The sequence below is a fragment of the Sturnus vulgaris genome, chromosome 7, assembly GCF_052056855.1.
Source record: "Sturnus vulgaris isolate bStuVul1 chromosome 7, bStuVul1.hap1, whole genome shotgun sequence".
NCBI classification, from domain to species: domain Eukaryota; kingdom Metazoa; phylum Chordata; class Aves; order Passeriformes; family Sturnidae; genus Sturnus; species Sturnus vulgaris.
In genome coordinates, this window is record NC_142249.1 from 22,051,216 (window position 1) to 22,077,719 (window position 26,504).

Genomic DNA, 26,504 nt, shown 5'->3' on the forward strand with positions numbered 1-26,504 from the left:
GCTCGTCAGCGGCGCTCCGCCCCTCCCGCTGCCCCGCGCCCGCCGGCCCCGCCGCCACAGGCCCGGGCGGGCGCGGGAAGGAGCCGGAGAGGCTGGAGCGCGGCAGGTACACCGGGCCTTTCCAGCCAAACGTGCTCGAGAATTATGCTGGTCGTCCCTGCTGGCGCGACGGCGGCGGGCGCCTCAGCGGTGAGCCCGCGAAATGACCAAGGGTTGGTAAATGAACCGTCCTGCACGGTGCTAAAAGCGCTCTGGTTCCTCCAGCAGGACACCTCGCTAGGGCTTCTAAAGAATTAAAACGGGAATTTAGGCCACTTGTGCAAAAAAAAAGAGTAACTGATAATAGTACCCCATATGTATGTACTGCAATTCAAACTAATTTATCTTAAAACTAAGGAATGAAAGTTTATCATAGTGCCTAAATGTGTGAGCATCTTCAAAATTAACTAAGACTGGCACTGAAGTATATACGTCCTTTTTTTTTTGTTGGGATTTAATTCAAACCAGTAGGCATTTGGGTCAGTAATCACATACATAATGGGAAGTAGGAAGTTACGTGACTGGCTGATGAGAAGTTTGTTAGAAGTAGAAAATCCAATGATCTTCTTACAGTTTTCTGAAACTGACACCTGTGAGTTCTGAAATCCTGAAGAAGCTGGTGAGTGAACATCTGCTCAGTAAATCAACACTGGCTTCAGCACAGCATGCTCTGTTAAGTCTTGCTTTCCTCCCCTATGTTTCCAGTTTAAAATTTAATATAATTTTATCCAGCATTTTTAATTTGGTTTGGGCATTTGTTTTATTTTATCCAAATGTACTTCACAAGTCAAAAGTGGAAAGTTCAGCATCTTGTAAATGAAAAATCTGTATGATTTATGGAAGTCTCCTTCATATGAACATGGAATTGTTTTCTCCTATAGTTTTCCTCTCAGATGCCTTGGAATTCTTATGTGAGTTTACACAAGACCTGACATTCTCTAAAGAAGTACCTCATGTGCCACCCTTGGAGCTCACCTGACAGGGTTTGGGTGTCGCTCTGTTATTTGCATGCCTGTGTAAAGTGTAACTGGGGTAATCTGGAATTTTCTAGCAGGAGGCTAGGAACCTGTCCTAGTTAAAAATTCCACAGTTACAAAAATTGTAACTAATCCAGTTAAAAAAATACATGCTCCTTTTCTAAAACATCACAGATCTGTAATAAATAAATTAGGATCTATTCTATTAGTTTGAGTGAGTTCCATATTCATAGGCATCGAGTATAGTAGGAGGTGACAGACAAAAAGTAAAAACCCTAGACATTTGATAGACAGTGGCAATACAGCTGGTCAGAATTGGTCATGGTAATAGTCCTAGTTCTGCTTTTTTGGATAGAATGTAGAGCAGTCTGAGATTGTTATCATTCTTTCTGTATGTCTGCTGCTATCAATGGGGACGAGAAAAGGTCCAGAAAGACAACCTGGAGCTATGCATATTCAACATATGCAACATACTTGTTGCAAGATATGCTAGATTTGTCTCCCAAAACTCTTTTATTTTAAATATATTGTTCTTGCAAAGCATAAAAAATTTAAAACATTGTAAAATAAAATAACGTTAATTCCAGTACAGCAAAGCCTACCTCCTCAACTTTACCCTTCCGAACTTCAGGCCCTTTGTGCTTTTCCTAGGCAGGGAAAACTTTTCCCCCCACTTAGAATGAATTATGAAAACGTTGCTTTATTTACTATGCAATAGTCAGTATGAACCTTGGACCTTTTTAATTATCATTTCCTTTGGAAAGCCTTAACAGGCTGCACTTTTTCTCCGTACGCTTCCCGACAGCTCCCGGGCAGTGCAGTGCCTGGGGGCATGCGCACGGTGAATGGCAGTGCGGGGCACGTGGAGTGCCGGGGCTGCAGCCGGGCGCGTCTGGAGTGAGGGAGCAGGCTCCGCCTGGGGCTCGACAGCGGCAAGGGTCCTGAGCAAAGGTAAACTGGGAGCTTCTCCTCGGACCGGCTGCTGCGGAGCTGACGGTGCCTCCTTCGCTTTCTCGTTTAACCCCGCCGGGTGGTGGAGTTTGCCGTGTGACGAACCCTCGCTCACACCAGAGTTGGCAGCCGCTGCCGCCCCGCGCCGGCCGGCAGCTGGGCCATGCCCGCCTTCCCGGTGCCTCTGGCCCCCCGGTACCTCCGTTCCCCCGGTGCCGCAGGCGCGCCGGGAGCGCCCCTCAGCGGTGCCCGCGGCCCCCGGAGGCGGGAGCCGAGCCTGGCTGCGCGGGTCGCGCCCCTTCCCGGCTCTGCCTGGCTCAGCATTCCCCGCGGTGACGGAGCCGGCGGCGCGCAGTGCGAGCGCTGCTAGCCGGGCACTGCGGTGTTGTGTTGCCCGCGGCTGTGCTCGCGGGAACTGGGGCCGCTCCGTGTCCGTACTGCGCAAGCAGCTCTTTTAAGGCTTAGTTACTTAAATCTCTAGTAGTTCGTATACTTGGGGAGTGGCGGGTGTCCACATTTTCTCCTTTTTGGGAGACTTCCTGGGTCACTGTGTTTTGTAATACAGCCTTGAAAGTGCTTATTGTGTTTCAACCGATAGAAAATAATTTTAAAGACCTTCTTGTCCTTCTACTGTGTGTTGAACATCTTAGAAATAGTTCTTTAGGTAGATCCAAATTTCCTGGTTTTACTCAATGTAATTGGATGTTTGAAAACATCCAATGTTTTGTACCGTTGAACTTTTTGAAAGATACTGGAATTTACTATGATTTAAAATTTATGAAAGGTTGTGGTAAATTACTTTCATCTGCTCATTGGAATAAGGAAATATTTGGAAGCTTCCCAAAAGCTGTTTTAGATAGAGATCCTGCTTCCCCATCAGTAGACTAGGGGATGCAAGGTTCCTTTGCAGCATGAGAAGGGGAAGGGATGTGTCATGTGGATTTACAGGAAACTGAGCCTGAAGGTTTTTATATTTTCTTCAGATATCTATTTTATCCTGACTTCTTGCAGCTTAGCTTGCCGCTACTGTAGGAAGCAAATTCTTTCTAAAGGCAACTACTATGTATAAAAGCAATATCTGAAAAGGGACTATAAAGTAAATAATTTTTAGAAAAAGTTCTTAATACACAGTATGTGAAAAATTAGTACCTTTTTTTGTATTCTTTCATTTTGCATAGGAAAGAAAAAAATTCTTATTATAGGAGTTCATAAATTAAAATGACTTCATTTTAATACTTGTTGTGACTGAAATTAAGTGCTTTGATACTTTCTCGTTACAGGTATCTCAGAATTTACTACTTCTTAATACAGTGACCAGACAGGATGAAAGAAAAATGGTCTTCTGTTTTTCAAATGTTTGAGTTTCTTGTTTGTAACAGCATGGTTTACTGTGAAAAGTGAAAGAAGAATCTTTCTGGACACTTTAAAGCTAGCTGGTGGCATAGCAAAATGCCTGGTTTGAGGCAGCTCTGCTTGTTTACACTGAGACGTTTCCAAGCTCGGACTCTGTGTAGTGACCTGCTTTTGAGCCAGATAAATGGCTGCACCCATGAGGATGAAGTGTTCAGCCTTGTTCGGAGGAACAAGGCCAGACTTTCTGAAAAGCATGTGGGAATTGCATTGAACATGCTGTGGCAATTGCAAAAGAAGAAGCCCATTCTCTTAAGGACTAGTGACTACGTAAGAAATCACTCCCAGTTTCTTACCCTTTGCATTTTGGCAGAAAACAAGGCAGAACACATGGAAGATGAGGTGATAGTGGACACCTTATATAGCATCCTGAGGTAAAGAGCGTTAAATACATTTTGTATTTGGTAATAAAAAGAGAAGGAATTCTGACTAGAGAGCTATCTCATGAGGAGACTGTGATGAGACTGCCCTGCCACAGCTTCTGTACTCTTGACTGTGTGACACAGCATAATGTCCTGTGCCTCAGTTTTGGAGATACAGGCAGAATGGATCTGTTTTGCAGTCCCAGTAAATATGTTTTATGATTATTATGAATTCTGATTATTCATGCACAAATGTTTATAATCTGTTTGAATGGAGGGAATGCTAGAAAAGTAAAACATTATGATAAATAATGAAAGAACGTATGTCTTATTTCTTTCTGACTATTGAAGCATTGTCTTTATTTTGAAGGCTCGATGCTGAAGATCATTCTTCTCTAGCAAAAGTGCTTGTTACAGAAGCATGGAAAAGATTAGAAAGGCAAGTATTGTCCTGCTGTGCTTTGTGAAAGATAGGAGTTGCAAGCATGATTTGCTTCATGTGACGTTACACAAGAGTTCTCAAGGAGTATTTATCTTTAAAACATAACACGAGTATTTTAAATGTCAGTTGTATTTTTGAAAAGTCTTGAAAATTATACATATAGACTTTGGTACACAAATGCTTGAGAGATTAAGATACTGCAACAACAGGGTCCTACATTTGAGATTTTGAAATATATTTTCTGTGTAGATTTATGTGTTTGAAGTGATTGCAGGTTTTCATATTTACAATTTTATCTCAGTGCTTTCTGTCCAGGTCTTAAGTGGTTATTAGAACCATGCTTATCTCAATTCCAGTAAAAACATTTTGTATTTAAACAGCAACATTTTCCCTTTGTGCATTTTTTTTTGTGTTTTGTTGTCTTCTTTTGATTTTTTTGGAGGGAGACTATTGTAGTTGGCACCAGCATCACAGAATTGCCTCTTCTTAATATGTGGAGCATCTTGACAAGTAAATAGATACTGTGTACCTTGAAAACAAAATTATATTCAAGTAATAAATTGCTCACATTCATTTTATTCATTTGACATGATTGCTTGAGAATATAATCGTTATAGATTTCTTAGGTTGATTAAGTGAAGGACAACTAATTCTTGTACAACTCCATATATACAACATGCTTTAATATTAAGTACCAAGGTTTTTTGCTTAGATACTTTGTTTCCTTGTTTTGTAATTTGGCTTTAACCTTTATATAATATATATATTTTAATAGAATTGTTAAAATAGATTTTTGTCTTTAGTTAGTGACTAGACATAAAAGACAGATATCCTGTCTGACTGTCTTTAATGTCTTGACAGGCTTAGTTTGCCAGCTCTGTCTAAATTTGCTCTGTGCTTATACAAGCAACACAGGCACTTCAGTCCCTTAATTGGCCAAGTAGCTCATATTGTGGACATGAAACTGGATTCTATACAGGATATAAGGTAAGTGTCAGAATTATCAGGATATAAGGTAGGCTAAGAAGCAGAAGTAAAATGTTGCAATTACTGGTCTGTCTTTTCTGAAGACTTCCCCTTTTTCTCAACTGGAGGTTGCTTTGCTTCAGTTGGGGGTTTGTGGGAAAGAACTGTTTTGTATTTTTGCATTCATTGACAAGTGAATGCATTTTCCAATGACATTATGAAGAATTTCCTTATAACCAATCTAAATTATTAAAACTACTGCTTGATTGTTCAGGTTATAAAGATTTAATTAATTTCCACTGTTCTACTTACAGTACAGCAGATACTTAGAATCAGCTTTATCTTGATTCTAAACATGGACTTTTTTTGATAATTTAGAAGCTATTGACTCACCAGAAGATGCTTTTCTCCCTTTTTTCTCTCTTTTTCTCCCTTAACATTGATAGATTCTGTACTATGACATGGCTTTGTTAACAGCAATAAAGGGTTTTAAAGCAATATTGTGTTTATTTTCTTCAGAGCATTGTTTTTCTGGTCAAGTTGAATTAATAAATTCTCTTGCTAGCACGTCTAGCACATTACTTTCATATTTAAACTACTTAAAACAGCCCTGGTCAAAGAAGACCAAGCTGATTTTTTTTTCTTGTTTCTGTTCCCCTGGGGCTGTTACAGCAAAGGCTTCTCTTTCTTTTTTCTGCTTTATAATGCACCAGCAGTCCCAACACTGATTTTTTAAGAAGAGCCTGCTTATGCAACTCCTTGAATAGGACTGCATTTCTTTACTGAATTCACTTTCTCTGTGGTTGTAAGTTTGATTCCCTTAGGAAGGAATTCTTTCTTTAGGAGTGACAAGGACTCTTCTCTCCATTCTGTCACTTGCAAATTGTTTGTACTTCTTTAGTGTCTATTGGACATAAAAGATATTTTTGCAGATATGAATCAGGCAAATCAGGGTCTTCCCTTAGGGAAATGCTTTTATCATACATAACTTTGCAAGGGATGGCTGAAAAATTTGAATAATTTCAGAAGTTCACTGAAAGCAGAATTTTTGCTTTAGTAGGATAAATGGTTTTTGCTCGTCCATTTTTTTCTGAATTAGATTTAAAATTCTTTTTTTTTGCACAGAAGCCAACAACACCTCAGCTACCATTCCTTTCTTTGTGCACTTCATTTAATAAATCTGAAATGTACTGCTTATTATGTTCAACGTGTAAATGTGAAACCTATTGAATTTTTTAGGATCTTGTCAGTTTTGATGGTCAGCATATCTGAAGTTATCACTGAGAGTTTTCGAGATCGATTACTACACAAGGCTGAACAGCTCTTAGAAGAAACGGATGAAGTCCACTTCAACTATGCCAGAAGAGTACTACAGTTTCTCCAAAATGTTAAACTGAGGTATCATCCATTGATAGAAAAATGCAACAGGATTTTCCTTGAAAATGCCTCCCATCTTGATATACACAGCATTAGTCATATTCTTGGACTGTATGAGCAGCTGGGTTTTGACAGTGCTGAATTCCGCCTGATTGCTAAACATCTGCTATCTGAAACTATAGATGATTATTATGATCCTGAAACATTTGCAAAATTGTTTTCCTCTCTTGGGCCTATGGCAGGATCCAAGGTTAGAGAAAGGTAAGCTTATTAATAATTTTGTCTTATTTATGATATAGCTATTCTTGCACAGAAATTTAAAATGTACTAGTGTTTGGACAAATGTCTGAGCCCATCTATGAGTTGAGCCTTATGTTTCCTGGTTGTAACATTGTAGAAATGGATGATTTCATCATGGAAAAGGAGTATGTTTTATTAAGAAGTTGAATTAGACCCATCAGTCAAGGGGAGTGTGAACGCTGTTATGCACTGCGATCCTGTAGTCTGTCTCTTAAACTACAGTCTTCCTTTCACACTGGGTGGTAGTAAAAACCCTTTCTGTCTTTCTCCTGAGAAATACATGCAGTGATACGTGTTGCTTTTTCCTTTTTAAGACTCCCAGTAGCTGAAAAAGCCTGAGTCTTGTCCTGTACCAGATTGCTGACATCCTATTCTTTATGAAAGATCGTCATCAGAGAACACTTCAGCATTTATTTAGAGCGTAGTATTATGTGACAGACTTTTTTTCTCTGCCTGTCTTTCTTGTGCCACAAAATCTTATTTGGGGATGGTATTATTCATGGGTCTCTCAAAACCTGCAGTTCTAGGCAGAATTTTTAATTACAATGAGTCATATTTTCATACTTCTCTTAATGAACATTTTCTTTATTCAGAGATTTGAACATGCTGCAAGCCTGTGTTGGTTTTGCCATAGCTGATTTAGTTCCAAGAGGTTTCTTAATTTTTTTTTAAATTTATATTGTTTGTGATAAACATTGGCTTTAATTACCACAGAACCAGTTCAGTTCATATTTGATTCTGTTATCTGTAGCTTACTGATTGATCATGATTTGTTTTGTGACTTAGAGTCCCTTCCCTACTTCTTGTCTACTTTTAGAATTGTTGGACTTGCTGATTTCTAACATCAGAACAATATGCACTGATCCAACACACTCACACCCTTTCATCTGTGCTATGCAGACCAGCTTTTAAGAAGAAAAGTCCACAGAACAGAAGTCCCTAGTTTGGGAGAATTTTGCTTTCAGAATCAAAATTTTGTTCTTTTTCTCATAGGTGAAGAAAATGGCTGCAATCTCTGCCAGAGATTTTCAACTGTTTTTCATTAAAAATAGGTCTTTTCTTCTTTAGGTTGCTAGTAACTGCAGGACACATGGCAGAGGAATTTAGCAGTCACCAAGTATTGATGATACTGAAGACTATGCAGAAAATGAAATGCAGAAGTTCTCATCCACTCAAAAAGTAATTTTTTTTATATCAATAAGAAGTTGTATTCTCTAGGTAAACTTCTATTTTGTGTGGAAAACTATGACATACCAGTAAGTTAGAAGCAGTGGGTGTATCACTTGCACACAAGTGCTTATACACTGTAAGTTATTGGCTATTACAGATTTTAGAATATTGCAGCTTGACCCAGAAGTAATTGAGTTAATTTAGGAATTTCAAAGAAAGGCATTTCACTCTTACCAAGTTACTGTTGTATAGTACCTGTCTAATTTACAAATATGTGGTCCTATTGCAATAAACTTAGCCCCTAACAATTACTGTAAACTCATGAGAGTGCCAGTGAAATGTAGTAAGTTGCAGAGAACATGTCCTGTCTTGGAAATACTGTTACTTTTGTGAATTTTTTGTTCAAAAGTCATTGTGTACTATTTTGGGCTATTAAAACTTGTGGTTTTAAGAACCTGGGCCACGTTCTCTCTAGTTTTGAATTGAAAACTCTTTATAGGGAGAGGTAGTGTCTGCCCTACAGTGAATGGAAAAGAAGTTGATGTAGCTGAAGAAGATGTAGCATTAGATATGTCAGAGATACAGCAGAGTTTAAGTGCAGGTTGTGAACAGTTATTGGATTGAAGGTAGTTGTATGAATCAAATAGATCCTTGAAAGGAAAAGGAGATACTTGTGTCCTTTGGAGCAAAGAAATACTAAAAGGAAGATCAGGTGAATTAATGCCTTTTGTTTTTGAGTCTCTAAAACTTGACTGTCTAAAGAAGGTCTTGAGGTATTATCTTTCCCTACCAATCTATCCCCCTCTGCAGCTTTAGACCAACACAGCTGTAGCAACCACTGTTACGTAAGTGGTGCTGAAACTGATGATGCTGTTCCAGTTTATTATGTTCTTGGTCCACTCTAAATTTAACTGATTGTGAAATCTGCAACAGAAATCTGTGGTGTGAAGTAGCTGATTTGTTGTGATAAGGACTTCAATTTTGCAATTCAGTAAGTGGAGAGAGGCTGCTCTAAGTGCAGTAGTGTCAGAATCAGTTTGGAGAGGAGTGCAGGTGTGTGAAACCCTCCACATAGGTAGTGTGCACCACAGGACACCCCTTTGTCATGCAGCATGTTAGAGTTTGAAGTATCTTTTGTGTTAGCTTAATACCATGTAATCTTTTCCTCTTTGTATTCAGAATGGCTTCTGTTCTGCACAAACACTTGGAGAGCTATCACGCATTACAGTTGGTAAAGTTAACACAGTACTTGGTGGCGTTGCATTGCCAGGATCTGGAGCTGTTTTCCAAACTAAAAATGTTACTATTAGGGTAAGTGTATATTCCTGGAAATGCAGCTATTTGAGTTTTAAACAGTTCTCTACTTAAGATTTTAAACAGCAATTTTAAGATGTGTTTTGTTCCCATAAAATATGAAGAAGTAACAAACTGTTACAAGTATTTGATTCTATTAAACATATAAATCAGAGGATGAAAAGTAGATATTGTCTTGACTATAGACCCAACAGTATCTGCTAATATGTAATACCTTTTAAATTTTTTCCCTTTTTCTTTTGACCTCTGTAATACAATGTTGAAATGTCAATAAATTTTGATTGGTTTTTGATAGGATCGATAGGTATTAATATTGTATTTGATGCTTGACAGAAGTAGTAATGAAAAAAAGACAGAATGTCCTGTTTGGGATAGTGAAAGTGTGACACAGAAGTACTCTTTTGATTGAAGAGCTGTCCAGTTAGTTCTTAGGCTTGTACAGAACACCAGGAAGTTGCCAGAGAAGAGATCTTGCTTTCACTGCTGAGCCTCTATGGGAATGTAATGGTTTTGTTTAAACGTTTGCGCTTTGTCACTACTGATGGATTTTTTTATTTCTATCTCTCTTCCAGTTATTTAAAATCCAGTGTGATACCTGCTGATACTGCAGCCATAATTCGTGTTCTGGCCATGCTTCCTTCTTTTCAAGTGGAGGAAATGATTATAAACAAAGCAGCAGCAGTTTTGCCTCAATGCAGACTCCATCATTTGAATTGCATTGCTACAGCTCTTGTCAAGTGGAATCATCATGGCCAGTTGCACTGGCAAAACAGTTCTGAGCTATGTGCCAAGCTTCTGCAAAAACTAAATGACTGTGGATTTCAGAGGCTTCAGAAAGCCAACAACTTAAATCTTCTGTTGGAAGAACTTCCACATGTGAATGGAGAGTGGTTAGAGGAAGTCCTGAATGAGGAAACTCTGGCCATGTGTCAGCGCTTGATAGATCAAATAACATGGGCAAATATTTTACCCTTGTCTTTTTTCCTCATAAAATCAGACCACCGTTGTCCTGCATTATTTGACAGAATATCTTCTGTGACTGTTGAGAATATAGACAAGGTATCACAGTTTTTCTTTCTATCTACTGTGAGTTATTCAGTAAGAAAGGACGGGTTAGTAGTTGATGTGTTTCACAGCACAATCCACGCATGTTTTTAAGAGTTTCCTTCAATGTAGTTGGAGATCATCTTTTTTTGTGCTCACTTAAAGCTGTTTTACTTCTATGTATATAAACTTGCACTTACTAATTTTAGTTTCCTTTTTCTTGTTCACTCAGTGTTAGGTCAGCCATAATCCTTTACATTCAACTTTACATTTGACTATCTTACTATTTTTTAAACTTCTTTATAAATGTCACATCACATGGTGGATATTTTAACAGTACTCATTGTTATGGGGATTTCCCCAATATCCTGTCTATTTAGTCAAAATTACTCTTTTTTCTTACTATCTTTTTTCTCATTCTCAATCTGGTGTTCATATAAGTCTTCGATTTTACCCTGTTGCGGTTCAGTTTCTTTAAGAACATTTATTGCAAAACCTTCTTAAAAGGTTCTTTAAGTGTATGCAAACATTTGGACCACCTGCGTGAAATAAATTTTAAGTTTTAGTTGTGGCTGCAATTTCAACTATTACTGCATTTTATTTTTTTATTATTTTCTCCAGGAAAAGTTGACCAAAGAAAAAAATTAGAAAATAGTTAATCTAGTCCTAAATCTCCAAATTCTGAATTAATTATAAAGCTTTTCTTTATTATCAAGCAATATTAGGATATTTTGCAGTGACTTGATTTAGGATGTCTTTTTTTTCAGATTCCCCTCTCTGAAATCTATTTTATTCTCTTCCTTTTCTCAACTTTGAATTATGATCCTCCTGACAACGAAGAATTCTTTAAGAGTTGTATCCAACATCTGACTTCTAATTTGAGTAAGTGCAATAGACAAAGATTTTTACTGAATGAAAATGGGAATAGAATGGTACTTTTGTTAAGCAAAGAAAGGGTAAGTATGTTACTGCTAATACTCTGTTTAATGGGGTTAAGCAATGACAAATATTCAATTTTGGATTTCATTTCACCTGTTAAAAATGACTGTTGATAAAGGACTAGCAAAGGATTTTTGGCACAGTAAAATGTAAGTGGAAATTCTAATTAATTCAATGTGCTGGTTTTGGATAGAACTGCTGTGTTCCCCAAGGATTCATCATTTGGGAACAGGATACATTTTGCAATTCATCACAAATAAATAGTTAAAATTGTAGAGGAAGTGTGTATGGATTTGTGTTGTACATTAAGAGAGAAAATCAGATGATTTGAGAGGCCAGGGAAAGGGCATTGCAAAGCCTTTCAACTTTGTCATGTGTTAATATGGGTTTCTCTCTGCTTTTTCAAGGTCATCTTGAAGCTTATCACTTGGTGCTGCTTGGTCATGTTCTGGCAGTGGCTGGGTATTTTCCTCCAGCTCTGATAACGACAATATTTAATGTTTCTTTCCTAAGCAAATTGGATGCTCAACTTAAAGGTAGTGATCTAGCTTCTAATGAATTTGATTGTGTAGCATTTGGCATAAAATACAATTTGGACTAACATAGGACTCGAGATGTAGAATTACTCTTTAAATAATTATGTTTTTGGGAAAGACACCCTCTATCTAATATAGTCATAATTTGAGTGCTAAAAGGGAAGGAATGAACAAAAATCTGTTGTTTTAAAGGTAAAGACCTGTATTGCAGATGAGAGAAAGTAATATAAAATGAATTTTATTGTCAACTTATTGTACTCAGTATTTAATAATTCTTCAATTTTATTGGAAATAAAATTAGCTGACTGTGGTATCTATTACTAGAAGTAGTCACAAAGCTGAAGGAATAATGTGGGATTCTCGTCTGAAAGAAATGTATCCTCCCTGTCTCTTCTCTCTAAATAAGGGACTGAGTGTTTCACTATTTAATTCCTCTCTATCTCTACATTGTTCATTATCAATGTACTCTTGTCATTTACCCTCAACTTCTTAATTAAATTTACACAATGGAAGCAATTTTTATCTTCTGTCTTGCTGTTGTTCTTGTGTTCTTGTTGTTCTTAATGTTGAGCAGAACTGTGGCTTTTTCATTTATTTTCTCAGGGATTTTGAGAACCTTTCTAAAATTCTGCAGCATGAGTTTTATCAATGCCATAGTATACAGATATTTGCATTTTTAGTAAAAAATTTAGAAATTGCCATTTAGTTAAATTTGTTGGATTTTTCACATTTTTTGTTTTTTTGTTTTTTTTTTTTAAATCAGTCCTGCCTGATATGGTGAAGCACAGGGTCCAGTTAAGCCTCATGAAATTGAACAGAGCAGTCTGTCTGGAATGCCCAGAGTTTCACATCCCTTGGTTTCATGAGCCATACTGCCAACGTATGTTTCATAACAGTAAGTAATTTAGGACAGGAAAAACTGCCCTTGTTACTCATAATAGTCTATTTTTAACAATATACTAAATGTTTCTCTTCTAAAACTGTCAGGCTGACACTGGCACACCCCTTGCTGCTGAGCAAGTATTCTTGGAAAGTGCAACCAGGAGTAAACTGGTTTTCCTTGTGAGAATTTATGTAATAGGGATGGGATATTTCTGCAGAAGAATTAAAATTTAAGTACACAGAAACAGTGTATAAGGCATGAAGGATGGAAAGGCAGGAAGAGGATCATTCTGTGCTGGAGGAGATGGGTCATTTTGCTCCCCACTTCACTTACAAAATTGAACATTTGACTTAAATTTTTCAAGGTAAACATTTTTACTGCCTCCTTTTGAACTTGATCCTCCCTTCTTCCTCACAAGTACCAAGATCCATCAGATATGATAGAGAAGTAGGCTAGTGATCTAGTGTAGCAGTTGAGATCTTTCAGAATAGTGATCAGTTCAGAAAATCCATCTAATGCAAACACAGTATCTCCTTCACTAATTCTCATGGGAAGATCTGTGCTATCCATAGAACTCAGCTACTTTGTCCCTAAGACTGAAGATGTTTAATGGAGCAGTGGACAGAGAACTGGCAGATAGTGTGGTATGGCTGTAATAAACACAAGGTGAGTAAATACATGTCTAAACATAATTAAAAGCAAACAAAATCCACCAGGTGAAAACTAAAACTTAAGTTTTTGTAGTACATGAATGAAAATATCCTGGGATCTAAAGTCTGGATTTGAAATTTACTTAATAGCATCTACCTGCCACTTTCTAGCTAAAATATGATCACTTTGTCTCTGAATTATGATGGAATAGCACTGGAGATATGTGGAAAAGATTTAATTCAGTAGCCTGGTTTTCAAAAATACAATGTCTCAAAGCACTATTTTCAGAATTTTGGCTGTGGAAGTTTTGATGTGTGAATTCTTTTTTTTGTCTTTGTAGGCACGAGCCGAATAAATCCAGAGCGACAGAACATTCACGGAATGCTGACAGAGATCTTAGGAGGGAGGCATTACTCAAGAATATCTGTTCTCACACCGTACTACTATGAAATAGGTGAGAAGTTAATACTCTAAAAATTGTTATGGAGTCCTTTCATATCACTGTTATCACTAAGATTAGGAAGCTCCTGGTCATATGGCCCCAAGATAACACAAGATACTGCAAAGAAGAAATTACTGTATAAAATACAGTTTCTAAAGTGTTCTTTATAGTATAGATAATGTTGGATATCTCTAATTATGGCTATCAGTTTTACTAGAAGTAAACATCATACAGATCAAATTCTTTCACTTCTGATTGGTCAGTAAACAGGTTTGTTTTGTTTTCTGGCAGATTTTGAGTGTGTCCTGAATGTAAATAAAAAGCCTCTTTCCTATATGGCTCAGAATATACCTTTGGATGGTGGGGGGGGAATACACTTGAGACGTGACATCAAGGATGAAGGGAGAAAGGCTTTACCACCAGGAGCTCAAAGGTCAGTACACTGAATTCTTGCACATTAGCTCTTCCAAGCTTACATCCAGTCTAGACCAGGTTTTTGATGCTCATGGCCTAATGTTCTGTTCCTGATGAGTCTGATGAGATTTAGCGTTCTGTGTGTGGTGGGTTAGCCACAGCTGAAAATTACCTCCATCCCAGCCAAACCAAGTACAGGTTCTTGAAATGTGTTTCATGAGATTGGAATACTGTTTTCCTCCCACCTCTTGAAATGTAAGCCTTGAAAATGCTGGTTAGCTGTTTTTACCACTGGAACAAAAACAAGTGCAGGGAGAAAATGCTTTTTCTGAATTCAAGTATCTCTAGATAAATAGAAGGAAAATGTTTTGTCTAATTCCAGGGAGTTGTTTAATTTTCGTTTTCTGAGAATTGTCAGGTTTATCCAGTCTTGCTGGATAATCTAACTATTAATACTGTCACTTCTTTCTATTCAGGTAAGACCTGAAAGTAAATGAACATTTTTACTGTTTGCAGAATTGCTTTGGAGTTTCTTGATTCAAAAGCTTTTAGCAAAGATTATTCACATCATCTGAAAGGAGAACCTGCAGTGAAAAAGCGACACCTGGAAATGCTGGGGTACCGAGTAGTTCAGGTAAGCAGTCAGCAATACTTCGTGTCCTTTCTGGGTTGTATCAGCAGTGCAAAATGATCCATTTTCCTCACAACGGATTTAGAGACAGTTTTATCATTAAAAGCACCTACTGGGAGAGAGCAATTTTTGTATTTAGGGGGAAATTCTAAGCTGTTCTCAGAATGGTGTGAGGACTTTACAGAGCTCACACCTCTGAAAGAGGGTGAAGCAAAACTGAAGTCTAAAGGTCCCAGTATGACCTTACTGCAGGCAAATAAGCAATCTCATTGTAGCCTGAGTAAAGGAGAAAAAGTGAAATGAGAGTTTCAGCTCAATTCACTGAAGATTTCCATGGTGGAAGATTGAACATACCCTCCTTGAGTGGTAAGACAATTCTGCCAGCTGCCAAGTGAGATACGAATGCTGTTTGTCTGCTGCAGTGATAGTACTGTGACAGGGAACACTAGAGGCCAGAGTTAATTCACTACCAGCACTGAAACATTTGGGAAATGGAGACTCATTAATGCTCCTATATATGTAATTACCTATTACATTACATACATGTAGAGGCTCCTATATATGTAATTACTAACCTAACTTTAACTAGAATCCTTCTTTAAGCTTAAATTTTGTTGGTTGGGTTTTTTTAAAAACAGAATGATCATCCTTTCTCATGTTATACAATTGATACACCATTCCAGTCTGACACATTTGAATTACAAACTGCAGTGACCTGGGATTTTTCCCTCAATTTGGATTTTAAAAGAGGAGAGGGTGTAACGGAGTTGTCACAGCCTGTATTGTGTGGGCATCTGTTTTGTATCTCTGCAACTATGCTGCTTTTTGGAAGTAGACTGACTGAACTTGGAGGAGAATCTTACAATAAGAAATGAATCTTTTCAGTATTAGAATAAGCCAGGCTTTTGGAAGGGCACAAGTGGTAAATATCAAGTGAAGAACAGATATCAGGAGAGCCTTTTCTTTGCTCTTACATGGTATGTGGCTTATACCAATGTTAAAAGTCAGTTTGTCCCATTCTGTTCTGCAGATTCCTCACTTTGAATGGAATTCTATGGCTCTGTCAACAAAAGGTGAACAGCTGGAATACCTGAGACAGCAGCTGTATGGAATACAGTGATATCAGACATGCAGACATCTTCTATAGAAACAGTTTATGTACCATCAAACGTCTCGTAATCCTGGAATAGTTAAGTTTCAAAAATCTCTTTATCTATATCAGCTGGACCAAGGCTTGCCAAAGTCATCAGATCTAAAGAGATTTAATCCTCAATTCATTAGGGATTGCAAAAGGCAGGGCTGTGAAGATGTGATAAGGATGCTTAAAATTTCTCATTATCTGGAATCTATTATGAGCACATGAATCTGGCAGTTTTGCAATCAAGTTACATTATTGTCTCCTAAATAAATAGCACGGAGGCTTAGCCAGACATAAAACTCTCCACAGAAAAAGTTGGAAATACTATTGACTAGGAGAGTGGAGTCAGCAATCTACTGGAAACTATGTCTGTCCTCCAGCATGTGACAGAATGAGCAGTCGGGAATCAAACAGTATCTCTGTACTCTAGAAACCAAGAAACTGAAATGCAGATTTGCTGAGAATAGGGCTGCTTTTAGAGCTATTCAGTTTCCATTCTCAGAACAGAGGTGCTGGGGGAGGGTATTGCGTGGTGAGGAGCCTCCAGCTGTTTCTCCTACCCTGTGATCTAGTGTGTGCAGAAGAATGGCTGAGCCTTCAGGAACACCTTGACATACTTGAAAACCCTGCCAGAGTTTGTGCAGGAGGCATAAGACACTGAGATGTAGAATGTTCAGGAGAACGTTCATTGTAGAGCAGTGACTGCAGGGGAATCATGCTTGGCAAATCATCCCATTTCTAGAGGCAGCCACGTTGTGCCTACAGCTGCCGTCACCTTAGGGTGACTGCCAGCTGTGCCTGTTTTCTCACATGTGCAATGAGGACATGTTTTCTTGCTTATTTAATAGAAGCAGGATGCATTCTTTTATCACTTCACTTGAAACCTGGCAGAGATAAGCAACTGCATATCTGAATTGGCCATTATGCATCTGGCTGTCACCTTTTTTTTTTAAGTATTCAGTAGCAGAAGAAAAAATTTTTATTAACTGAAGACAAATCAGGACGGGAATGGAAAGTCAGGAAAAACCATCAGAACTGATCCAAGCTGTAAGGTACTTTCCTCCTGAGGCAGTCCTCATGTTTGTGGGATGACTGACAAAACTAGTAGATGGTAGTCACTTTGGGTTATCAAATGGACAAGAGCTCCAAGACTGCTTTAAGGAAATGTCATTGAAGGCACAGCACACAGAAAGATTCTATATGCATTGTATTTTGTATAAAATGGAGAAGACAATCATAGGTTAGTATTTCAGAAGGTGGACTGCATGTCAAAGAGGTCTCACATGACTCTGCTTCTGTACAGACGGTCTTCAAGTAGCAGCCTCAGTGTGTAAGAAAGGTGGCAGTAGCTGAAGTTATCAGGATGATGATATTTGAGCTGAACCCTGCTTTTCAGGGTTCTGGCAGTCACTGTACCAAGCCAGTTTTCTTCAAATTATGTATGGATAAAGTTATGAGTATGCACAATGGGAAGAGGATTGAAACTTGTTATGAGTGGTCCAGAAAGGGCATTGAAGAAAAGAAAAAAAAAAAAAAGCAGTTCAGTAAAACGTGTTGTCCTTGATTCTTTGCACTCTTTCTTTCTATATTAAATGATCAAGTGTTAGAACACATCAGTGGTGTAAACCAGTGATTTAACTGGAGCCAATAAAAAGGTGCTAAGCACAGCTGCAGATTTGGGTACTAAAGGGAAAATGCCCCACAGATTAAGTACTAGTGGGCAGTAACACACTGAAATGAACTATGATGGCTGTGCCTCTGCATATGTGTATTTCTGTTACATAGGAAGGGAATGCAAGGGTCATTTGACAGTTGGCATTGCCATTCAATCATGTGTGGTGGCCTTCTTTTCCAGTTTTCCTGCTACATCAGTTGTAATTACATTGAAATTAATGAAATCCTTTAGATTGATGATACCCTCTTTATGCAATGGAGAAATCCTTTGAAGACATACTCTATTAAAAAATGGTATGCATGCACTGAAGAAAACTGAGTGCTCTATTTTGGGCAAAGCCTGTACTAAGAGATCTGTGTCCTGTCAATATGATAGTGATGATGAGCTAATCACTAAAAAAAGACACCATCAAGTGATACTTTTATTGTTTTAAAAACAAAGTTTAATTGTTAAAAGTTTCAACGTCAAAATGCATCAACTCTATAATAAATGAAAAAGTCCTATCTGTCAAAGGTATTTGCTAAAGATAGTTCTTCTAGGACTTTTTCATGAATGCTTGTTATTGGCCTACGTCTCTTGAGAAAAACTTCCATAAAATATTTGCTTTGGAAATAAATATAAAAGCATAAAAAAAGTGGAAAATCCTTGTTATCAAGTCTAAACATAGTAGGTGAAACAGCAGAGCTACTAACCTTGTGAACTTCTCTCTCTACCCTCTCCTCTTGTCTACTAGTATAGCTTTGGCTGAGACTGGCATTTATTAGGCAACATAGTATTAAGCCACTTTTATTTAAAACATTTATTTCAATTCCAAGCCAAATTATTTTTTTGAGGTCTGTAAGGAGAATATCTCCAAGGTATCACTGAAGAGTGCAGGATTTACATACGTTACTAAAAAGGGAAATCTGGCCACACAAACAGCCAGTTAGAATAAAATCAGCTAGCTATTAGTTGTATTTAACTTAATTAATTCATGTGCATTGTTTGGAGGACAAGTCACCAATACCTGGATTGCATTGAATGCAAGGAAGTCTAACTCGTGTTTGTAATTTCACAGAGTGGAAAATTGAGTTCTTGCCAAAATCTTAATCTAATCAACATTAATTATAACCCTTTAGAAATTTAAACACTGGCAAAAATTCAGTGGTTGCTGGTTAGCTAGGAAGTATCTTAAGAAGTGGACAGACAAATGAACTATTTAACAGTTGCCAGTATGACTAGTATGCTTCTACAAAACTGTACAATTTGGCGACATTTTCATGCAACAAAACCAGAAGAGCCTATCAAAACTCCCTCATCCTATCACCTTATCTTCCAGCATTTTGTTTACAGTTTTGATAACTTGAAGAGGTTTAAGCGTGTGGCCAGGCAGGAGGCTCCAGTAGCGTATCGGATCTCTTTCAGTATGCCAACCCATTCCTTCTTCTCATCATCATACCTGCATTGAAAAAAAAAGTGAGAAAATAGCTTCTTTACATTTGAGTTTGATGCTTGAGCAAACATACAGGAAAAGGAGGACAGTCCACCTGATGGAAAGGCTTGTAGCAACCACATACTAAAGGGTGCTATGAAAGGCTGCTTTTGTCCTCTACTCCAGAACAGAAAGATGTTCTTGCACACAAGTTATTCTTTTCTTGATCCCTAAAGTTTGTTGCTGACCTTTGTCATGCTTTAAAAAAGCTTCCTCCTTAAGCATCCGTTCTGAATTTCTTCAGACTCTGGCATATAAAGTTGGGGGGTTTTCCTTCCTACTGCCAACTAAAACAACTGAATTTACATTAGCAACTAAGAGTCACAGCAGAGATATGATGTCTCATAACTGCTGCTGTGATTAGCTCAAAAAAATCTAGGATAGGGACTTCTGATTCTCTTGGAACAGTTATACTCATTTGACTATCAACACATCAGTAGGTACAGGCCTCTGTATACATGCTTTTCTGCATCACAGTGTCACAAAAGAATGTTTTTATTGGCAAAGCTAAACCTGGCAAGAGATGGCAATTTACTCTTCAAATGAAGCTGAAGATCATGACTTGGACTGGTCAAATAATTAGTAGGTGGAAGTAGTCATTAGATCCAAGTCTCATATTTATTTGCTACTTTCTGACAAACTTTTTTGTATCTGTCGACAAATGCTTTACAACCTGTGCTATGGATCATTTTCAGAGTTAAGGAGAAAAACAGCGTTAGCCCACAGTGTCAACAAACCTCGATTTTAGGTAAGACTTTCAACCAGGAAAGAGTGACTAAAATGAAACTTACTTCCATATGTCAGTGACTTCACTAGGTGCAAATTCTTTAGATTCAAGTTGAATCATTGCAAAGCCTCCAATAGCATACAAAGCTCCACTTAAAGTGACTAAACTAATGGAACTTCTCTCTTGGGGAAATTCAGGCATTACCTCCCATCTAAAGATGGAAAGAAAAAGTCAAGTTAAACATGTAAGAAATACTGTAAACTGAATGTAGTAGAATATTCTCTGGACAAGAAATTCAGGTACCAAGACCATGGTTTAGTAAAAGGAAAAAACTCTGAGATTTATCAGCAGTAAATTCCAGTGTCTCCATCCTCTCAGGGACTTCTGCAACTCTTGAGTGAAACAATTACACTGTTAAGACATCTCTTCTGAGAAACAACTTTTTACAGATTCTCTGATTATTCAGTAATATGCTTATGCATACGTATTGTTACTCTCGTATTTCCCTATAGTTTCCAAAATGTCTATTTATTTCAAGTGGCATTAGCATAATAATTTGAGTGTGTGTGGGTGCAGGAAAAACATCTAGAGACCCATTCTGTAAAATGCTGCTGTTGTTGCTGAAGATGTGAGTGGAGACCAAATGTCTCAGTGGGAGTACAGGTACCTGAACAGCTTTGTGACTTTTACCTTAGAGCTCCTAAAAGCCTAGGTGATAAAACTTGATTAAAATAGCTTGAATATTGCACTCACTTATTGGTGGTCAGATCAAAAGCTTCAACAGATGCTGTAAGGCCTTCCTCAGTGACACCACCTGCAATGACAATCTTGCCCTTATGGATGGCTGTTCCAAACATCGAGCGAGGCACTTTCATTGGAGCCAGGTCTCTCCAGTCTCCTTTCTTGGGATTGTAGACAAATAATCTATTAGTGCATTTCCTGGGGAGCAAAAAGAAAACCAGTGATCATTTCTAATGAACTTCTGACTTGTTCCAAGTAGATCTAATTGAGGTAGACTGTATGGGTTTATCTATACCACCTTTTTCCTCTTCTGGAGATCCTTTCTTGTATCTAATCTGAGAATCCTTGCAATGTCTACAAAGCATTCTCACATCCACAGGACTAAATCAAATATGGTTTACATTACACAGGGCAGCTATTTTACTGCCCCTTGAGGGCACTGCACCTTTAAGGAGAAAGACAACATCCTTACCCAGCATACTGTATTCTGGGGGATTTGTGGAGGAATATACAGCAAAGGTTATGTAAAGGAAAGATTAGGATGGTGTTTTGGCTGATATGACAAACTTTTATCTCAAGTATTTCCTATAAAAACACTTAACAATTACCACCACATGTTCAGTGTGAGTGAAAACTTTTTATTTTCCTAATGTCATACCCATTAAGGTGTAACAGGTATCACAGGTCAGAAAATCGGAAAAACTGAGACCGTAATTCTAGGGCACCTAGGTACTTCTATTTGAAAGGAAAGAATACTTTCAGTGAAGATCCTCATAGCTATGTTTTACTAATTTGTCAGCAGTGTAAGTAAAATTTGCCTTGGAAATACGTATGGCTATTAAAATAGCAAGTTGGGTTACAATTTTTACGTTATTTACCTTCTCACCAAAGAATATATCCTACATACCATGTGTTCCCCTCTGCCAGACTGTTAGCAACCTTAAACCAGAGATGCAGAAAAGGGAAACCCTCACTTCTGAGTGTGAGGACATATTATCTATTAGGGACCAAGAAGATAATGTTATTAATTGTCATTAAAAGACTTAGAAACTCACTTGTCATCAGTTTTTCCACCAAGACAATATATCAATCCATTGTTTGAGATAGTTGCATGGCCATATACTTTGATGGGCAGTTTTTTGATCTCACTCCATTTCATTGCCCTGGAACAAGAAGATCACTGTTAGGTTTTTCAACTAACAATGGGCCATCTGCGTGCCCTCAATGGGTGTAATTAAATTTGAAACATACACAGGGTCATAGCACAGTACTGAATCTAGCGACTCCTCAGTGCGAAGGTCCTTGCCTGCTATTACATAGATCTTGTTGTCTGACTCTCCCAGCCCGAAGAGACACCTGGCTGATGGCAGAGGAGGAAGGGCAACCCACTCACCAGCAATGCTATCCAGCTGAAAGAATATCAGAACAGGAAGGGTTAGGAAAGGCAAAGAGTAAAAGTCCACACAATATTGTTCTACAGAATCTATCTATTGCCACTCAGAGTCTTTCAACAGCAAATCTGCTTGCCTGAACAACCTGCCCTTCCCTCAGTGCAGCTGATGAATGATGTCTTCTACCCACCCATGCCTCATTGTGCCGACATCTAGCAGAGTCAATGCTGTACAACTCTCTTTGTGTCTGCTTACCCTCAGTGTTTCCTTGCCTCTTTATTAAACTCTTCTTTCTCATCCAAAGGTCACTCTTGGTTCCCTGTCATGTTGGAAAGAGCAAGAGGTTCTTCTTCCTGCCCGAGGGAGCAGCCACTCCTGCAGTTCCACACTTGTATATTTAGCTGGTTATGCTCATTGCTACAATGAGGTGCCAGGCATGCTTACACTGTTCTTACTGATCAGGAGATACCACATGGCAAATGGCACAGATGTTTATTTTGCAATCCCTAGGGCAACAGATGTGTGTTTCATCACAAATACCCTCAAAAGTTCATGAGATCTCTGAAGACACAAAAACTACTTCACTCTTAAGCAAAATAGGAAATCACTGCAGCTCCTGTGGCAATAATATTGATGTAATTTCTACGGGAGTACTCTCAGGGCTCTCTCAATTCAAATCCAGTATGCTGAAAATACCTAAGGAGAAGTAGCAGCAGGATGGATGACAAAATAAACTAGAATTTTCCTATAACTGTGCTGCGTATTTTTTGTTTTGATCTGAGAACTTGTGATTGAATCTGAATTATCTCTAACGTTCAAAAAGAACTGTTTTCTCAGACCTACTGCATATAGATTTGCTGGACATGGTACAGGAAAGGAAGGTAAGATAAGAGTTTGTGTGGGTGTAAAGGCATTTGGTAGAAAGCAGATGAAAGTTCAGTCAAAATAAAATCCAGGATTTAGCTTGGTGACATTCTCCTTCCACAAGTACGTTCCACAGTCAAGGTTTCCAAGCTAAATGCATCTCCCAAATTTGATAGACCACCCCTGTTGGACAGAAAGTTTTACTGCAACAGTGAAATGCAGTTCCTGGACATGGATTTCCCCAGTAGCTGGATCTGGGTGGGGTAATGAGAAGATGTACCCCTCAGAGATCACAGCTTACTTTGTAAGTCTTCAAGATGACATTATCTACTGCTGATAGGGCATCAGCCTGTCATGCATTTTCGAGCCAGTGGCAGCCTTGTTTTCTCCCAAGTTGCAATCTACCAAATACAAAGCTTCACTAGTGGCAAAAGGAAGACCAGCATGGGAAAATTGGTTTGGCACCACATGAATATTTTGGAGAGAACAACAGCCACATGGGTATTGCAGACAAGTATTGTAACTATAGTGAATAGCAGCAGCAAGCAAACGAACATGATTTCAGAAAATGGATGTTGACATATAAAGCAAAATTTTGAAAATTTCATCTATTTTTAGTATCAGTCTTGAGGTTTAGTTTCTCAGAGGCTCCTTTCTAGTAGCCTGAGTCTTACTCAGTTCTGGACTAAATACACATTACTACATCAATGTGTTATTCTACTGGAAGAATATTTCTGTAACAAGTTTTTCATTTCTGTGATTAGTATTTTATATCAACATAAGGAACTGAAACAGTCTTAGTCCCTCCCCTACAAACTGATTTCCCTCTCATCAATGTAACAAATGTCTGAAACAAAGTTTTTTCTTGTGTGTGAAATGAGCGAGCCATACTCCTATAAACAATATTTGCATTTTTTAATATCTGAATTCTTCAAAATTCTATCACTGCTTATTACTGGGCTTTATTTCGTATTGAAATAGGACTTGCTTTTACTCTTTTAGGGCAGTGTGCCTAAAGAGAGGACGTGGCCAGCAGCATATTGCATAATTCACCACAAAAGAGTTTAAATATACATCAAAGCATGTAGCTAAAAACACAACAGACTTAATGTATGGTATAAGCATGAAAAACTGCATTTTTGCTAATTTTCCTGAAATATGTTTTGGAGTTACAGTTAGTACTAATCAGCCGTATATTATACAGATTTACAAAGATATACAATTACACTCAGTTGAAACATGGTATTTAGTGTACTGACACTGACAGTTTGCTGAGAAAACAACCTTCTGCCTCTAAATTATATATTTATATGGCCCTTAGGCTTTCTAATGTCGATACGACAAAAAGGACTTCTGCAGTTTTAGTGATAGAAATTGCACTTAAAATACATGCATTACTGCTGTCGTGAAAGTATTTCAGATGCAAAAAAAAGATAGACATCAGATCTAAATGAGCTAAAGCACTCCAACTTTAATCAAAGTAAACAAAAATACACAGAAAGTATTTTACAAAAATATTAATTGACCTAAATTTAGTCATCTGTACCATGAAAAATCTGGCCTTAGTGAAAGTCAGTGCCTAGACAGAATATACTAATCTTTTAAATATTTTCTGAGATCTCAGCAGGGGTTAATCTTGGAAAAGAAGATGCAAGTCCCTTAGTTTCATTTCTGTCTCTGAGACAAAAATAACTCTCTCTAGATACTTCTCTCCATCACCATATGAAGAGACTAGACAGCCCACTTGCAGAGACTCAGAACACTTTTCAGTAACTCTTACAAGCACCTGTTATTATACCAACAATTATAAAGCTTGTACCTGGAAGAAGTATGACTGGAAAGGCTGATCCTTGTTCTCCTCTTCCACGTAGAGTCCTCCAACAATATAGACTTGATTTTGTTTGGTGACTATACTGGAATGATTTCTGGGAATCTGTTCTGCGAGGGCTGCTAGGTAGCATTCATTTTCAAGAGGATCATAGGCCACTGCAGCTGTGTCATTAACCAGAAGAATCAGGTCTTTGACGAACATGCCATGCCTGGGAAGGTCATTTAGGTAGCCCGGCAGTAAATCTTCATCTCCTACATCACCATTCACCTCCCCTTTGGTTGACTTTTCTGTGCTTTTGCTAGAGTCAGGCAGTTTTCCAGCAAAAGCATCCTTAATAATCTTTACTTTTTTCTGAAGTTCTGAGTTGCTTTTAATTATATCATCCTTCTCAACCTGTTCTTTGAAATATTTTTCTGGCATTAGACGAAAACGTATGCAGTCAAAAATTTCCCCCAGGCTCTTTACTCTGTTCTCCTTGTCTGTTCGGACCCATCTCATTACTGCTTCAAATACCAGCTCCTCCTTCTCTACGTTTAAACTGTCAGGTGAAATAACTGAGATAAGTTCATGCGGGGCAAGCTGCATGAAGTCCTCTTCTTTGCAGATCTGCACAAAATGATCTGAAACAAAATCACGGGCAGAAAATGCAAGTCTTGGGCAATCAAGCAGAACACCTAACCGAAGGATGGCCAGACAGTTACCAACAGCGAGCCTCTTCTGAAGATAGGAGACGCACACAGTGAATACAGAAGGGATCTGAAAGCGGCTGGCCAAAGCAAAAATATCTTGCACATTAGAATCATTGAGATCAATACTTGCTGAATAAAGGTATTTGACAATCATTTCCAGGATGTTGGGGTCAACATTATCTAGAACTACCTCCTTCTTTTTCTCTTCATTTTGCTCAGATAAGAAATACTCACGAAAATAAGGGCTACATGCCGACAGAATCAATCTGTGGCAAGGCAGGCTTCTGTCACCAGCTTTTAGAGAGCAATCTACAAACTTTTTCTCTTCAAGGAGTTCCTTGAGGCCATCCTGAAGGAGGGTGGATTGGTAAAGTCTGAGCTCTTCAGTGAGTTCCCTTTGGGAATCCATTTCGCAAACACTTGGGAAAGGGGAGGGAGTAGAAAGATTTAGCTGTCTTTAGCTGTTGTCTGCCCAAAGGTTTGTAAAAAAGGCAGACCAATGTGCTTTTTGCCCTGCTTGAAGCCTCTGCAACTTAATCTCACTAGCTAAATATAGGTACATACTCTTACAGGTCGGAATTTGGGATGGACGGTTTGGAAAAACAGACTTGCTCTTGCAGCTGTCAAAGACTGAAAGAAGCAACTGTTGCTCTTAGTCACTATGGTCAGGTTTTGCCATCATTCTCCACATTGAATCAGTAAGATTATGTGTAATGTAATAAATTGACGTGAGTAAGGACAGCAGAATCTGACCCTCACAGAGACAGCTATGAGCAAGACTGCACAATTACATGTTGCTAAATATTCTGAAATAGAAATATTATTAATCGAGTTGTCAGTTTTAATTACTATTCACTTTTTCAGAGTTGCTTAATACAGCTCATTGCTGCAGTCATAAAGATACTAACAAACTCCATAACTTTGTATCAACTGCCTTGTTCTAAGATTATTTTTATACCTAACCATATCACATATACAATTCCTTCTGATATGAAGACCTCGAAATATTGGGCTGCTTCTTAATATCCATTTGGTTTTAAACCAAACACTATTGTTTAGAGATAAAATATATGTTATTTCCGGTAAAGTTTTGCTTTCCAAAATAATTCAAATTGAAATCTCGACCCAT

At 38.2% G+C, this 26,504-nt stretch overlaps 2 protein-coding genes across 4 annotated transcripts; one reads left to right on the forward strand and one right to left on the reverse strand.

Annotated features, from left to right (window-relative positions):
- Window positions 1-116: 116 nt before the first annotated feature.
- On the forward strand, window positions 117-19,356 carry FASTKD1 (FASTK mitochondrial RNA regulator 1). Of its 3 annotated transcripts, none has more exons than XM_088168069.1 (15): window positions 117-658; window positions 3,248-3,751; window positions 4,110-4,178; window positions 5,043-5,168; window positions 6,387-6,785; window positions 7,893-8,003; window positions 9,174-9,305; window positions 9,881-10,367; window positions 11,120-11,234; window positions 11,699-11,827; window positions 12,591-12,722; window positions 13,702-13,815; window positions 14,095-14,236; window positions 14,734-14,851; window positions 15,879-19,356. In XM_088168069.1, the coding sequence occupies exons 2-15, from the start codon at window positions 3,417-3,419 to the stop codon at window positions 15,966-15,968; spliced, it is 2,499 nt and encodes an 832-aa protein (XP_088024195.1). In that variant the 5' UTR covers window positions 117-658; window positions 3,248-3,416; the 3' UTR covers window positions 15,969-19,356. The 3 variants fall into 3 exon arrangements, with proteins under 3 accessions (XP_088024195.1, XP_088024196.1, XP_014735674.2); XM_088168070.1 differs by having other exon boundaries at window positions 194-212; XM_014880188.2 differs by lacking the exon at window positions 117-658 and adding an exon at window positions 1,863-1,967.
- Window positions 18,960-26,412, reverse strand: KLHL41 (kelch like family member 41). Its single transcript, XM_014880194.2, has 6 exons — window positions 24,675-26,412; window positions 21,852-22,009; window positions 21,656-21,763; window positions 20,613-20,798; window positions 19,924-20,070; window positions 18,960-19,099 (listed from the first exon to the last, which is right to left on the reverse strand). The coding sequence occupies exons 1-6, from the start codon at window positions 25,782-25,784 to the stop codon at window positions 18,988-18,990; spliced, it is 1,821 nt and encodes a 606-aa protein (XP_014735680.1). The 5' UTR covers window positions 25,785-26,412; the 3' UTR covers window positions 18,960-18,987.
- Window positions 26,413-26,504: the final 92 nt, after the last annotated feature.